General features: G+C 35.4%; 1 protein-coding gene across 13 annotated transcripts in view; it reads left to right on the top strand.

Annotated features, from left to right (window-relative positions):
- Nucleotides 1-17,331, top strand: part of LOC138318038 (myosin-I heavy chain-like) — an 84,592-nt gene that overhangs the window by 59,226 nt on the left and 8,035 nt on the right. For 2 of the 13 annotated variants that reach the window (XM_069260076.1, XM_069260078.1), the window contains 16 exons: nt 6,187-6,412; nt 6,647-7,678; nt 7,965-8,078; nt 8,377-8,601; nt 9,073-9,204; nt 9,711-9,869; nt 10,053-10,123; nt 10,485-10,674; nt 10,984-11,078; nt 11,494-11,581; nt 11,824-12,228; nt 12,837-12,973; nt 13,356-13,543; nt 13,922-14,047; nt 14,747-14,779; nt 15,900-16,037. In XM_069260076.1, coding sequence (XP_069116177.1) covers nt 6,187-6,412; nt 6,647-7,678; nt 7,965-8,078; nt 8,377-8,601; nt 9,073-9,204; nt 9,711-9,869; nt 10,053-10,123; nt 10,485-10,674; nt 10,984-11,078; nt 11,494-11,581; nt 11,824-12,228; nt 12,837-12,973; nt 13,356-13,543; nt 13,922-14,047; nt 14,747-14,779; nt 15,900-16,037 — 3,359 coding nt within the window. Of the gene's footprint in view, nt 1-6,186; nt 6,413-6,646; nt 7,679-7,964; nt 8,079-8,376; nt 8,602-9,072; nt 9,205-9,710; nt 9,870-10,052; nt 10,124-10,484; nt 10,675-10,983; nt 11,079-11,493; nt 11,582-11,823; nt 12,229-12,836; nt 12,974-13,355; nt 13,544-13,921; nt 14,048-14,746; nt 14,780-15,071; nt 15,099-15,899; nt 16,132-17,331 lie in introns of all 13 variants that reach the window. The other 11 variants (XM_069260077.1, XM_069260079.1, XM_069260088.1 and 8 more) reach the window with 9 other exon arrangements.

Below are 17,331 nucleotides of genomic sequence, written 5' to 3'. Positions count from 1 at the left end.
GCAGTATCACCTTGTATTTTGGCATCATTTTTATCTTCGTTACTTGTTTTACATTCAGGAATATCTTGTCTGTAAAATGTTATGCTTTAAATGAAGAATGGCTGTGGTTCCCCCCTTAAACACTGCTGTCTGTTACTGAATGTTGCTGTAATTACTATTGATATTATATTGATGTTTGCTTGGAGGATTTTATTACAACGTTCATCAATATTTCAAATTAGCAAGCTTTTGTTGTTATTATTGTGAGAGAATACTACTTATATAATTATTTTTTGGAGATCAGTATTGTAACATTTCTATGCAATAGTACCAAGACTAAGTACTCAATAATATTCCTGTTATGGTTCTTTGTGTATATTGATGTAATAGAAAATTTGATGCATTATATCCTAACAGGTGGCCGTAATTTCATCAATGTTCCTTACTTTAGGAATTCCTTAACCTAAAGTTCTCCATAGGAAAGCATTATAAAAGTTAAGGGAAAAACACTCAAGTTAAGAAACTTTCCTTAATTTCTGTAATGTTTTTCTATGTAAAATGTAAGATAAGGAATTCCTTGAAGTTTAAGCATAATGTGAGTAAATTTCACAAAAGGCAAGTTAAAATTGATCACCTATCGCCATGTGGCGAGTAAAAAAAATATGAGCTGTTCGAGATTTTCCTTCCGTATTTCGTTTTTTTTACAGATATAACTAAGTATTTGTGTTGTTGTCAATCAAACTATTGAAAATATTGTATTTACGTACATTTGTCTTGACCGAATGAGCATACAATCATGATTAAACTTTAATGTGCCAACATGCTAACATTGTGCACATGTGTAGGAAAATGGCATCGGGTCTAAGCCATGCTTTCACACTTTCACACCGTGCCGTGTTTGGGAATTTGACCGTCACTGTATTGTTAGTAATGGAATATTAAGCAACTTTCTTTGAAGTCTGCAGTGTTCTCCTGTGTATCAAAGCTTATGGAAGAGTATGCATATTGGATTGTTAGCGATAAAATTTGATCTGGTTTACAAAGGTGACTTTTAAAATTAGTCACATCAGTATTACCAGTAAATGATGATACATCCTTTCAAAACTGGTCACCTAATTGATCTCAAGGGCATTCATATATGTAACTACAAAGATATTGCATCAACTTTATTCATTTATTCATAGATTATGTAATAAAGCTTATAAGGTTGGTCTGTAATATGGTGTGTGGAGTTGGCCCGAAAGGTCATCCTATCACAGATTCTGAAGGTTGTTGATTCCTGATGATGTCCACTCATGCGTCTTGTACGTCTGTAGACTTGTCTGGTTCACTATGGTTGTCTCTGCTAATATTTGTCTATGCGTCTTGTACGTCTGTAGACTTGTCTAGTTCACTATGGTTGTCTCTGCTAATATTTGTCTGCTTTCTAATCTTTATCTAATTCAGTGTGTAATTGAAGTTGGAGGTCGTTCAACTACTGAAATTAATATATTATTTTATTAAATCTTCTTAGACCTTCAGATTTCCACATTGGTGATTATAAAATATATAGAACCAAATAATATTAATTTAAGACCTTATCTTTGTTTTTAATAATTTCAAGATACAGCTTTTGACAATGGAAACAGTATCATTGCAAAACTGCGCAAAAACAATGAAGCTTCTGTTTATGGTTTTCTTTCTTTTTTTTTTTCAAGTAGATTTATTTTAAGGTTTTCATTTCCATTGACACTGCCTAAACTAAGTGGTGTTCTTTTTTCTTGAAGACAGTGATACTTTCATCACTAGTGCATCAATGCCAATGTATATTCAATAGAATGTTCCTATTCTATAGGAATACTTGTGTTGACCTTAAACTACAAGACTAATCAATCAGATGGTGATTTGTATGTTGTGTACAAATGTTGTTGAGCATAAAAAGTCCTTAATATGATATGCAAATTGTAAACAGCGTATTTTTTCATCTTTACATTCCATCAATCATCTAGAAACTTTCGATCAGCTGACATTCATTCTTCTGCCAAATGTGGTATCTAGGTCATGGTCGAACAGCATACAGCACTGATAAGTTTTTATTACAATCCAATATTCAATTGTATCATTTGTCTTCTTCATGGATTTTCTTCATAGACGCTACTTGTTAGGTAACTTCGATCAAGTTAATTGAGATATATCATGCTTTTGTAAGTCCCGATGAAACCTTGTGCAGTATTCTTGCCAGATTCATTATGTAAAATTACAATACAATGTTCATTACAGTTTTATGATTTGTTCAAGGCAATCAATTAGCAATGCACAGTAAAATTAAATCCTGATATTTATGTATAATTTGATAAATTTCACGATAATAAGTTTGTGGATTACATTTGCTCTAGTCAAGGTTTAGTCAACAAATATGTGAACTTGAATGTTTCTGATGTTTGAAAGCATACATCAGTCTTTATTTAATGATTTTAACAAAAGTCTGGTATAATTAAAAGACTGTACTATTAGAAGAACATAAATTCAAATTAAGTAACCTCTATATAAGCATCATTGGTAAGGTAACAGCAAGGAACACAAAGAATACAGGTGCTTTACCAAAGTATCGATTCCATAGTTTCTCTTAGTACAGAACAAAGTGTCAAACTGCTAGATGTCATTGAAATGTCTTTCTTCTAAGTGAATTTGTACTGTAACGAAACTGTTTGTATATCTCTTGTTGGCTGTGTTAGTGAAATTGAGGGGTTCTTTCATTAGATGCATGAATTGATGCCTATTGACAGTGTTGAAGCATAAATTTGGTGGTAGTTATTGATGACATTATAGGAGTATTAATCTCTTGGCTTTATTGAATTACCTTTGTAATGGTATCTGTTGGTGAAATTGAAGCATTACTAGATCTGCTGGCTATATTTAAGTACAAAGATCTATTGGAAATATTTGGCTACTTTGAGAAGCAGATTTATTGAGATGAGAACATAGAGCTGCTGACTGTGTTGATGTTGCTGTGGATTCTTTTGGCGATATGAAAACATTGATATGCATTAAACTACTAAATTTAAATTTGAGGTATCTGTTGATATATTCTGATGGTCATATTAAGGAACTGACATGCATTGAAGTCTACTGGCAGCATTGAAGCATATGAATTCTGGCTGTAGTGATATGCAGCTGGCTAATTTGTTACATTGAAACATGAATGGGATCATCCAAGTGTTTGACAGTTTATTGGCAAAATCCACGCCATCATATACTGTTGGTAATGAAGCATAAACCGATTGGCACAGTATAGTGTTTCAGAAATATAATATGCAATATAAATACAGCATTGAGAGAATTGGTACTAGTAGTAATGTTGTACATGCTATTTAGTAATAGGGGGTGATGCTGTAGGTGATACTGTCTTTTGGTCTATTGGTAGCTCTGCAATGTTGGTCAATTTGTATTTATGACCTAGCTGGCACATTTGGACAATCAAATCTGTGGTTCTTAAGTGTTTATTTATGGCAGTGCATAACATTCAGCTTCTCCAAATTGCCTTGCCTGTCAACTAATCGAAGAGTTTCATCCTGCTCTTTTCGTGAGCAATAGACAGAATCGGCTTGCTTAAGGCTTTAATAGCCATGAGAGCCCACGGATGAGAACTTGAACGGTGTTAACTAGCGTGAGCGGCCTGTAATCGTAGGGAACATTACTTTCGAGACAGAAGAATCAATATGCTTGACAGATGTAATAACACGATTTGTAATGTAATTTTCATTAATCAACTTTATACCGTATTATACGTGGCACATTGATCACATTTATTCAAACTTGTTGAATGGTTTGGAGGAGTTTTTCTGTCAGTACATATTTCCATAAGAACTTATAAATATTGGAGTGTGTCAGCTCCTCTGTTGTCTGCTACTAATTGGACTAAGTCACTGGAATTCTGTATAAGGGGCATTTTGTTTAAAAGTACAGTGTACTTTTGTATATTCGGTTATAAATTTATGTACTCGTTCCTGAGTCCTGCATGCACACATAGAATTTTGAATGGACCCATAGAGTTTCTGGAAATATGTCACTTGGACATCATAGGAACCATTGGTTTTGGCAATTTATATACAAACCTATATAGAGAGGCCAACCAAGAGTCAGTGGGAAAATGGTTTTTAAAGCCAGGTGTTTATAAACAGGTTGAATTGTGTTGAAATTGGTTGTTTGAATCCTAGAAAAGTGGGCTTATTAGGCAGGTGGTCTTTATACAGAGTTGATCATTAAGGCAGGTTTCACTGTATGTAGATAAAAGTAACACATAAAAACAGCTGTAGATGGATCACTGCATGCTCCATTGTTTTGTGTAGGATATAATTTATCCATTAAAGCTTACGTACCTTTCATTTTACTAAGAGTTCAAAAACCCTTCAATATTGACAATTCTAGCATGACCTAATTAAGGAATATTCTTTTCATTGTTAAAAAATTTCATTTTTTTTCTAACACTGCTTGCTAAAAAAATTTAAGTCATTGAAGTTATCTCTGGAGAAACGGTGTATTATGTAAAATAAATCTTGCTTTTTGAAGCCGTTGGCGTGCAAGAAAAAAAATTTGAAGAAAAAAAAAACAACATAAAAATTGTCCAGATAACTCAATTCTAGGTTTCATGTTATCCTATTGATCTAGAAAGGCGTGCCACGTCCTCTAAATGAGACAGCAGTGCTATTAGTAAGGTGTTGGAGCCTTATCTAGCATTTATCCATAGGATACCCTGCTATTACCCCAGCTCTCCGCCAATTAGTGAAACGGTCATGAAATGATAATGATCACCTATTGTTTTAGTGCAGTTTCCTAAACATGTTCTATAGTGTCATGTCATTCCATTTTTAGCGTGATGACTGTCCCCTGGGAAATAATGGTGTTATATTAGCCTGCTGTGATAGGCATCTGAATTCTGGGAACTGGGTGTTACTGATCAAATATATACATTATGTGGTGATTATACAAAAAACAATACAGCTAGCTTCAACAGGCAACATTTAATGCATAATAAGTTATATTACAAAACAGCAATGGACATAAAAATACTGTTCATTTCATTTAGAAGTTCAGTAACACCTTGCATATGCAGCTCAAAGGTTAGAGAACATGAAAATGTAGCATATATGATATGGATATTTTTTTTATCTGAAACTATTTATTTTTCATTTTTGGATTATGCCTTGAATACATGAAATATCATATGCATGATATTAATGGATTGTGTAACCAAAAGTATAGATATATGTTATGTGATATTAGTGTTCTGTTGTTAGTTGGTATATGAATTAATTATTAAAAAAATGAGCTAAAGTATAAAATGACAGCCCTTTATTAGTCATGCATATGTATATCTAGCCTGAGATACTCTGGCCCTGATACCAGACTTAGACATAATGACAGATAGATGTCTGGCTAAGGGCTAGAGCGCAGTAGTACTCGAAAACCTGGAATAAGCCGACACCGTTTGGTGTCGGGTCAGGTCATCTCCGATTCAGACTGCTTACAAAACATTTCCGCCGAGAAGCGTCCCTTACCTTGGTCTTTTCAACAAATAAATATTTTTTCTACCCATACCAATCCATTTTACCACGCATGCACCTCATATTATTTCAATACAGTAGCTTCTTTCCCGCAGTTTGAAATTTCTCTCTTCGCTGTCGCCATTTTCTCATATTATGCAAAGCTACTGTATTAAGATGATATGAGGTGCATGCTTGGTAAAATGGATTGTCATGGATAGAAAAAAGATTCATTTGTTGAAAATCCAAGGAAAGGGACGCTTCTCGGCGGTAATGTTTTGTAAGCAGTCTGAATCGGAGATGGGCTTATTCCAGGTTTTCGAGTACTATTGCGCTCTGACCCTACGCCAGACATCTATCTTTCATAATGTCTAAGTCTGGTGTCAGGGCAAGAGTCTCTTGGGCTAATGTATATCCACAAAAAAATTTATTCTTTATTGCTATGTTTTACTAACAAAGATTAACTTATGATTAAACCTGAACATATCTTAAGATAATTACCAACTTTATTAACAAGCGTGAAATGACAGCCCTTTTTTTGGTCATTCACTTGTCTATCCACTTAATTGCTATGTTTACTAACAAAGGTAAACCTATGATGAAGCCTGTATGATTTAACTTCTATATGATATGAGAGTTAATTACAATGATTTAACTATAAATGTATGCCCTTTTCTGTGTACAGAGCCTCCCAGTCAGAGCTGGACTCACTGACCAGTCTGATAGGGTCTATGTGGACACACTTCAACCCGCCAGTCTCTCCAACCAACCTCAACCTTGATGATATGTTCAGCTTCCTACAGGAGGAAAAACACGAAAACAACAAAGACACAAAAGGATCTACACAACAAGCCCTTGACAAAATCAACGAAGAGTTTGAGCTCCTCAACGACCTGCTAACTGAAGACATGGTAAATAGATTGTTGTTTTATTCTAAAAGGCTTAATGTATATCATAAAATTTGAGTTATGAGAGCTTGACTGATAAAATATTCAAAATGTCTGTTAGGACAGATTGATTCCACTTCAATACACTGAAATTTTTTTTTCTATTTGAGAAAATGAATAAATTTGTGCAAAGTTACAGAAAACCTGTTCTAATGTATTGGTGAGTTCAAGTGATAAATTATGTTTATTGTGATTTAGGAGAAAACTAAAGAAGAAGCCCAAAAAGAAGAGACCGACATCCTTGAAGATTTGGACCGTATTGTCAATGGCCACGATCTTCCCCCACCTCCGCCACAGGAGATGCAAGAGTCGATTTACGAAGAATTACCACTGCCACCACCAGATGATCTCCCACCTCCACCAGCCATGACAGATTCTGTCGGCCCAATAATTCCACCCCCGCCACCTGGCCCAGCACCTGTTCCTCCTAGCAGACAATCTTCTCGTAGTTCCACAGGTCCCGTATCTCCACGCTCACTTCCACCTGAAATCAACATCCCACCGCCGCCACCATTAGAAGATGACTATGTACCAGCTCCTCCCCCACCTCCACCTCCCATACCGCCAGTAGGAGGTCCTCCACCTCCTCCCCCACCCCCGAACATTGGCCCTCCACCCCCACCTCCATCATTGCCTATGCAGACATCAACTCGCCCTCCTTCGTCGTTATCCATTGCTACACCCACTTCAGAAACATTTGAGTCCCTGTCATCATATGATGACAACATGTCAGAAATCCTGGAAATGCAGAATGTTTTATCACAATTTGAAAAAGGTGTTGATACACCTCCTACCAAACGTCCCCCAATATTGCCCCCACCCCCTACCATTCCTGCCCCACCCCCACCCCCAGAGGCAGTAACAGCCAGAGTGACCAAACGCCCTCCCTCTATAGACATCAAGGCTGGACGAAAGTCATCTGAACTACCACCAACGTATGTAGAGGTCTTGTCACCGACAACCGAGAGAAAACTCCATCGTATGATGTCGGATACCTCAGATGATGGAGGCATACCAATACAACATCCTCAACAGAGAGTGCCACCTATTGCCAGACAACTACCTAATGGGGAGATAACTCCAACTACCCCAGTCCGAGAAAATGGCTTCATAGGCGAGGATTACTATTATGATATTCAGGAATTCGCAAACAAATATTTCAATGACCATGTAAAGGATGTTGGTGGAACCATCATGAAAAGTCTGCGTAAGAAGAGACACTCCGCTGAAGTAAGAATTTTTCACATTAATCACACATTGATAATTCATTTACCAAATACAATCTGACAAAGAAACTTTCAATACTCTTTACAAATGATTTTGTGAACATCAATTTATAATAAGAACATGTGTTTCTTGCAATATGCAAGTATATTGTTTGGCAATACACCTTTTCTGTATTAAATGGATAATTAACTGTTATCAGGGTAGTATGCCATTGATTCCTTGATTCAGTCCCATTACATTGTTGTTTATGCTAGTTGTTTGTACGAATGTATTCGTAACTGTATTTCAGGACTTGGTGAGTAAAGAAGAAATGTTGTCATTTAGTAAGACAGGGGTGATCCCCACAGCACATGTACATCTCCACGATCCAGAAAACAACCACCAGGCCTGTATGATATTTAAGGTCAGTATTATACCTCAAAATGTCAGTTTCACACCTCAAAATGCGAAAATAGAACCACATCATCAATAACATATTTTCTTGAAATGTAATTAAATTTAATGCAATATTTTGTTCTAATCATTAGGATATTTTACATGAAGCGAAACAGACAATACTTAGGCAGATGATTCATTTTGTTAAATTTTTTTTAACAGCCAGTGAAAGCTACAAATATTTGTATACATGATAGATTCATGTAATATGCATGTGCCGGTACCACAAATTCCCAATTTAAGGAGTATTTATGTTTTAATTGCAGGACATCACAGAGTACATAAAAGATGAAATCAAGGACACGAATGCTTTGACCGTTGTCCAGAACATGATCAAGGCTGGCTTAGAGAGGATAGAACTTCGGGACGAGATCCTGTGTCAGATTATCCGACAGATTAACAATAATCCAGATAGAAACTGGCTAATACAGGCCTGGGTGTTACTATGTCTGAGTACTGCTGCATTCTCCCCAAGTAAAACTCTTCACAAGGTAACTTATCAAACTTTTCACAAAGAATTGTTTCTCCACAACAATCTACATTTTGTGTATCCTTCAATAAGCTTCTAAGACAATTGATATGCTGCAATGTCATGCTTCGTTACAGCACATGCTACAGCCAGCTTTATCAATTTAGATGGAATAGAATCAAGAATGCAGCATTTACTGCAGTGCACTCCAACAAATTCCACTGAACTTTCCTCTCTACTCTTTCACTGTGTAGACCTTATGGTAAAAGATAATTTCAGTAACTCACTGTTGGTGGTGTCATACTATTAGTCTGTGACTACAATTACAGTAAATATAAATTATGTGTTGTGAAGTAGTATAGATCAAGTCCTTTCTCCTATTTCACTTCATTATAGCATTATCTATGCACTATCACACCTGTAGAATCTGCTTGTCAGCAATTAGTGTGTAAAAAACTAATATCTAATATTGTATGGACATTTTCTCTACCAGTACATTCTGTGCTATGTGAAGAAGAGCTGCAGCGACAGTATGGTGGGGAAGTTTGCCCTTCAATGTCACCGACACCTGACTGTACCAAGAGCAATGGCTCGCAAGTTCCCACCGTCGACGGCGGAAATCATGGTAAGGCCATCATTACCTTTATAGTTCACATCAAATCACAGTAAGCTTGAATAGAGCTCTTTGATGTATGACACAATCTAGGAAATTAATGTCTGATTAAGTGTCCTTGTGTACAGGAAATTAGGATTTTGTATTGACATTAATTGCTCAGTTGTTAATTACTAAAATAATCTAGCCACGATAATGGCTTGATCCTAAATATTGTATTGTGGTACTTGACTGAGAAATATACAGGTAGCTATAGATAGCTCAGATGGTTACAGGACCTGTCTGGATTTCTGAAATCTTGAATTAAAAGTACTGGACTTCAGAAATCTCAAATTAAATTAAAGTTCCAGGTTTCAGAATTTTCAAAATTGAATTCCGGGATTTCAGTAATATCAAATGAAAGTCCCAGATTTCAGAAATCTTGAAGTTGAAGTCCCACTTTTTTCATTTACCTTTTAACCATTCCTGAAAGAAGTATAAAATAGAGAACCTAAATAAGCTACCGGTATGAATTACAGAGTGTGCAGAACCTGAGTCCCCTGGTATGTAAGGTGTATTTTATGGATGGGAAGACCAAGGGTATCACCATTATGCCATGTGATACTACTCTAGAGGTGCTGGATAACGTGGCAAGGAAGATTGGTCTTAGGGCCGTCGAGGGTTGGGCCCTGTATGAGGTATGTGGAATCACTCTTATAAACTGATAAAAGATTTTACAAGGAATGTTTTAGATTTGATATCTGTTTAAGACTTGCCTAAATGAGATTAATAAATATAACATTTTCAACATTTCTTTTCAAAATATTTTTTGGACAATTACACCTTCCACTTTACAATGTTTGTGTGTTTGTGACTTACAGGTTACCAGTGACTACGAGAGGTACATCAAGGGATACGAGTATGTGTCTGATGTTTTGGCTCAGTGGGAAATGTAAGTCTGATATTACAATTATACTAGTATGTTTCCATAACTGTTACTTAATTATAAATTAAGATTTAAGAAGACATGTTTCATTTTCTTACTTTTACACATAGATTGAAAAACTAGAATCAGACTGATATGAAAATAAAAGGATAGTGTTCTTTTCAATTAAATTTTTTTTTTTTTTTAAAGTGGGGTCTTTCTGTATGATTTGATTTGACTTGTAGTAAAAAAAAGTTGTCATTTTCTATGCTTTAAAAGGATATAGGGATGGCATAAAGGCAAACACTGATTATATATATATATTATCGTGCTTCACATTTATCTTTCTGTTATGGTTTAATGAGATTTCCTCTCTTTTTATTTGCAGCCATGAGAGGATGTCCTCCATTCCTAAGAAATATGACACTGTTTCTAAGAAAGGTCCCAAAATGGCTATAGGTGGCTCTGATGCCAGGCTGGTGTTCCGTAAACGTGTGTACAAGCACATTCATGACATTCCAAACGATCCTGTGGAGTACCGCCTACTGTATGCAGAGGCTGTCAACAAAGTCATACGAGTAAGTACGGAGGATAAACTTAATTCTTTGTCATTCTTTATTACAGTCAAACCAGCCTTAGCGACCATCTCTGTATAAAATCACTTTTTAATGGTCCCAAATGGTCAATTAACACAATTTGGTGTATGAAGACCAGTTGGCTATAGAGACTACTTTTTCTTTGTCCTTTGGAGGTCTTTATAGACAGGCTTGCATGACTACTCTACATTTCATCAATTATAGAAGAAATTGTCAGTATTTCAATGATTTTAATGATTTTACCTTAATTATTTGTCAGAGAATTCTGTAAAATATTTTTGTTTGCTATAGGATGAGTTTCCGGTGTCAGACAAGGTGGCTCTACAATTAGCAGGCCTACAGGCCCAGGTGGTGTGTGGCGAGTACGAAGAGGGCAAGGACTCGAGGTATAAATATATACTTATTGATTTACTGTCAAATCGTCACCGTATTTGAATCACAGATTCTTGATTGCCAATAACATCAGGGATATCTATTTGGAGGCATTTCAGTCCTGAGTGAGACTTTCAGAGGCAATTATCGTATCTGGATTATTATATGTCCATTTTATGCATCTCTGATCACCCATTATTGTGATATTTTGCATATGTACATAAAATGATCTTATATTACTGAAATAAAAATCTGATATTTATCAAAAACACTGATAAACATCAAAATATCTAGGTAAATGGCCTGAGATAAAGTTACAACACTAAAAAATTACTTTTAGATTTAACAAAACTTGTTTTACAGTTAGATTAAAAAAAAATTAAAAGCCGTTTCAATGAAGGTATGTATCTTTAACGTTTAATGTTACAGGTATGTAGAGGTAGAACAGTATTTGTGTGAGAGGATCCTCAACTTACCTGGCCGTGACTGGTGTGAAGAGGTGGCTGCTGCCCACAGGGTAGGCATTTATTATTTACATCAAAATCATTCAATCTGATTTGGTTACAATATCTACAATTGTGTTTCTAATATATCTGTTCTTGAAAGAATGGAAATTAGGGTACTTCTCATTAAAATTGAATTGGAAGAAAATAATAGCATAAAAATAAGGGTATTTTTCATAAATTTCACTTATAGTACATGAACTTGATTCAGTATTCCCAAAACATTGATATCTAACTAACATGTTATAAATTTCAGCACTTTGGACGTGGTAAGACCGAACTAGAGGCCCAAGTCTGGTACATCACATGTGTTAAACAGTTTCCGCTGTATGGATGTACACTCTTCCCCATTGTACACAAGGGGCTCTGGTCTCACACCAGTGATTCCATTCTTGCCATCAACATGGACGGCATCAAGTTTGTGAAGGCCAGGGACAAGTCTGTGATTCATGCGTTTACGTATGTAGATATTGAGACCATCACCATTGACCCTAACGACAACTATATCACTCTAGAACTGAAGAGCTCTATAGAAGGAGATTGCCAGCAGCGATGTTTTGTGTTTGAGACCAGCCAAAAAGAGGATATTGGTCACCTGATCGCTAGCTATTCTCCTAACCACGCCTCATGGCTGAAACCGGAGTACGAAAGCTTGAAGAGGGTAAGTAATCGGTTTGTTATATCATATAGGGTGTAAATAACCCTATGATTAAATCAAACATTGGGATAAAGTTGAATGAGCTAGAGTGAATTTCTAGAAGAAACATATGTCATTTTAAAAAATGTTTCAGATTTCTGTGGCGTGTCTTCTTACTTACTTAGGAAGCTGAACTTATTGTTTTTAATGATAATAATAAAACTTTATTTAAAGAGGATAACATTCTTAGCCAAAGCTTAATCTACCAAAAGGTCCTCAAAGGTTTGTAAAACAATGCTTAGCCAAAGCTTAATCTACCAAAAGGTCCTCAAAGGTTTGTAAAACAATGCTTAGCCAAAGCTGCCAAAGCTTAATCTACCAAAAGGTCCTTAAAGGTTTGTAAAACAATGCTTAGCCAAAGTTTAATCTACCAAAAGGTCCTCAAAGGTTTGTAAAACAATGCTTAGCCAAAGCTTAATCTACCAAAAGGTCCTCAAAGGTTTGTAAAACAATGCTTAGCCAAAGCTTAATCTACCAAAAGGTCCTCAAAGGTTTGTAAAACAATGCTTAGCCAAAGCTTAATCTACCAAAAGGTCCTCAAAGGTTTGTAAAACAACGTTTTTATGTTACAGTCTAAGCTGACGGATGAGGAGAAACTGAAGCTGTATGAAGAGTTGGTACGATGTAGACGACAACTGTTTGACAGTCGACTGTTACATCGTCCAGCTACATCTGGTAACACTGGCTTCCTCAGGCAGTCTATCAGAAAGTATGTACCATTCAAATGTCATTTCATTGCAGTTGTATAATATCTGCAGTTTCAATATGCAAACTCATCTTGAGGAGTTCAGATATGAAATCAAATAAAAATGATACAGATCTTAACCCAACAAAAGACTGTGTAATAAATTATCTTTCCTGAAATGGGTTTCAAAGGAATAACGGGGTTAGTATAGTAATAGTATAGTAAAGGAGTATCTACAATTGTAAATCAAAAAGAAATTGAATGTTTATGGCAGGCCAACAATAATTGCTTCAAAAATTAGTCTTAGTATGACAGGCGAGATAGTGACTATATTGGTAATAAAGCAATATAATTCCATGAAATGCTGTGATTTCAGGTTAACATTATCAATCTTTTATAATTACAGGTTAACCAAGTCTAAGCTGGACCGGCTGAGGAGTTCGTCCATGTCCAATCAGTTTGATGTGAGCTACTGGTCCTATAACAAGTCAGCTCCCAAACAGCCACTCACTGTTATCACTGACCCAACCATAGAGGAGCTAGCCATCAAAATGTTCAACTCCATCCTCATCTTCTCTGGCCTGGAAGAGACAGGTGTGTCCCAGTATTTCTCTGTCTATAGCTCAAGTATAGCCGTAATTATTACAAGGATAGTGTTTAGATTTTATTGGACATTTGGAAAATTGAATCTGCTAAAAGATCATTTGTCATACTTGCCATATTTACTCTTTAGCCTAATTGCGAAATTTTAATTTGTAAACATTTTAATTTTCCTATGTTAAGTCAAAATTGTGAAAATTTTGACCAACAAAAAAATAACCAGCTATTTGATATATTGCAACACAGTCATGTTGTCTCATAGCTATACCCAAGCATTACTCCCACATGAAGTCATTATAATTTGTTTGTAAAATATATCAATGAACCAATTATGTTGATAACATAGACATGTTGTTTGTTCTCGTCCAACAGACAAAGAGGAAGAGAAACCTGACTATTACGGGATGGTTCAAAGACTGATGCAGAAATGCCTAGAAAACGATCAGTTATGTAACGAATTCTACCTGCAGCTTGTGAAACAGACCACAGATCACCCAGGTATGAATAATACCACAGTCTCTAACAAGGGATAGATAGCTGTGTTATATCACTGTGTGTAACTGTATCATGTGTTCATAGCACTAGATGGGTCTAGCATTATATCATACGGATAGGGATATCTCTGCTAGGTCCTTATAGATGTCAAAAACTTGAGTTCACACTAGCTGTGTATTCCACATAGTAGAATGGTCTCAGTCCTATCTCAAACCCTGCAAAACAATTCCAAATCCCGAATTTAGAAATTCCAAGTCTGGACCCTCAAATGAGAGGTGCCACGAACCAGTTTGTGTCATTTAATGGAACATCTGGTTCGTATCGGGAAAATCAAAATGTTGTTAACTATGAACTGTATAGTGATAAGTTCCTGTTATACATATGTGGTACATGGTTAAAGATATATCCTGCCACTATAAACTTACCATACATTTTGGGGGTAAGCCCACATTACCCATCATTTTACACTCTCTTTTCAAAAGTTTTATTCTGAATTCATCCTCTTGATGGCGAATGATTTACAATTTAAAAAAAAAAAAATGGTTGAAATGGTTGAAATGTTTGGTAATCTACCAGAAGTATTACAATTGGTCAATAAGAGTTACAATATTTTCAACGTAGCACACACACACTTCATAAGGAATACATCATTAATGTTTTAAGATTGTGTTGTAATGTACTGAGCCTGGTACTTATTTAAAGGTTGTGACAATAAGGTCAGATGCAAACTAAGAGGTGAGTTGCTATGTGGCTAGTGCTATGTGGCGGGCACGGTTGGTGCTGTGTGGCCAATAGTTTTGTAGATATCTATCAAAATATGCAAGCAGACACAATATTGCCATTGAGTGTCAACCAAAGGTTTGAGAATGAAGCAAATTTGTACATTATATGCAAATTTGAATATAGTGATGTCAGTTTAAAGTTTCTATTGTTTTGGTATATTGTACTGAGATTTTCTATTAGCTTCCTTGCTGTTTCGTCTCATCTTTGATGTCTATGATGTTAAGGGTGGGCCTTTCCCTTACAGGCATGGGCTTATTACCCGATACTTATGGTATTTACACTAGCATGGAATGTCATATGTGATGTTGTCTTGTACATTTTATGTTGTGAAAAAGCACAATGCTTCTACACCAATGACTGAAATTGAAAATATTGCATGTAATTTCTTCATCACAATAGATCTTTGTACTAATTCAATAATTTGACTCCCAAATTCTTTATTTCTTATTGCACTATACTGCATGTGTAATTGTAATGTTAAAATAAAAAGTTGTAATTGAAGTATTTGACAACAACTCAACAGCCTGAAGCTTTGTTTTATCACACATCTGGTCCAGAAAGGTTATGTCATAAATATTGTAGGTTACATATAGGAATACCTTTGTAACATACATCATAAAATCTATGGATTTTTCATATTTTAATCATAGTAATGCAGAATCATCCTCAGAGAAAAATATCCAAATTGTGATTTCTCCCATATTGCTCTTAATTTACGAGTATTTGAATTCCTCAGTACAGTGTATAAGGTCTGTGAGAGAGAGGGGGTATTGGTTAATATAATTTACCCATATCCGTGTCTTAAGATTTCATATACAGATAGGGGAATCTATCAGACATTTCTAGTTTTATATAGGTACTCTGATGGAAGATGATTACTAGAATGTATAGTAAAAAAGATTAGATTTGGATTGGCTTGAGGAATTGGGTTGGCCTGAGGAAGTAGAGTTATATATGTTGTATAGTAGTGAGATGACTAGCATGTGTAGCCTTGTTTGTTGTGTAGCTGTAGTAGTATGTAGCACTGTTGTAGACCATTGCATGTATTGTTGAATGTGTTGTTTATTGGCAGGCAAAGGCTATGATCGGTACAAAAGTGTCACCCCACTGGGTAAGGCTAAATCATCACTGCTAGCTATGGCTACTGGATACTGTGCTTCTGGAAATGTATCCTCCAGCCAGCACAAGGTTGGAAACACATGCGATCCCTGTACGTAGCGCTATATATAGCTCTGTAGAATAGCCGCTATTATCACGCTATTATCACGCTGGCCAGGCTTTACACTAACACCGGAGGAATCTGGGTATATGTATAATTATATTAACCTTTTGAGAAGTTTTTAAAGTACAAAGTACTTAAGTAACTTTAACTCAGCTTTCAAGGCCATGAGTTTGTCTTCCTTTGCAATATAGATAGTGCTTTTGGTGTTTTGGTATGCTTGGAAGATTTTTTTCTATATTATATACAATATGCTGTATGAATGGTACATATATACATTTGAAATACAATTTGTTTTTTTTTTAAATTATGAGATATATTTATTTTGTTCAGAATCTAGGCCAGACATACATGATGTTTAATGGTATTATTGCCAGATGTTATGTAGCATTTTATATGAGTTAGAAAAAAAGGTTGAGAGAATGGCCTGACTTTTGTATGCATTATTCTCCAAGTTTGAATACAGGTTGATGATGTATTACAAACAGATCGACATTCATACATCTGACACAGACACAGGTTTTCAGGACTCTAGGCAATTCTAAACAGGTCTCTCAGCTGTTAAATTTAACTGAACAGACGAATGTGAGCACAATAAAGAGTTTTCCTTTTATGGCAATACTCCGGCATTTTGAAGAGCGATTTAGATGCAGTTTCATGCATTTATGCATTTTGCATGGAATGCAATTTTTTTTTACATTTAGATTTAATCAAGCAATGCTTTTGATATTCAAAGCAATGCTCCAATTGAATATGGATTCTGTCGAGAACCTCCATATGGGAAAGATTATAGGGCATTGTTCATCTTATTGAAGGAAATGTACCACGAATTTGTTACTCGGCAGATAGTGATTTTACTAGAAAAAGAAAAGATGTACATTTGTATATTGTCTGTAATCAGGAACTGTCGGAGAATTCTTAATTACTGCCCACTTTGATATCATGTGGAAAAATTTTGTAAATGTTAATTTTGTATTGAAATTTCTATTGAATTGATTTGAGAATTTATTTTACCACATTAAAACTGTTGTGTCTTTTAATCAACCTATACTTTTAAACTAGAAATACTTTAATCAGCTTGAATCCATAATCAGTAATATTTATCAAATATAAACTTCTTAATCTTGGTGTGATGGGAATTACATGTCTAAAAGCTGCTGATCAACAACGATTTTTCCAAAACTAATGAAAATATAAGTTTAATATCTTCTAACCTGATCGTGACTTGTCGATTACTTGATTATCCTGATTCCAGTAAGTGATGGTCCCATGTAACTACTGTAAT

Source organism: Argopecten irradians, chromosome 3, assembly GCF_041381155.1.
Source record: "Argopecten irradians isolate NY chromosome 3, Ai_NY, whole genome shotgun sequence".
NCBI lineage: Eukaryota > Metazoa > Mollusca > Bivalvia > Pectinida > Pectinidae > Argopecten > Argopecten irradians.
The sequence above is the reverse complement of the archived record's forward strand: the minus strand, read 5'-3'. Positions and strand labels throughout refer to the sequence as shown.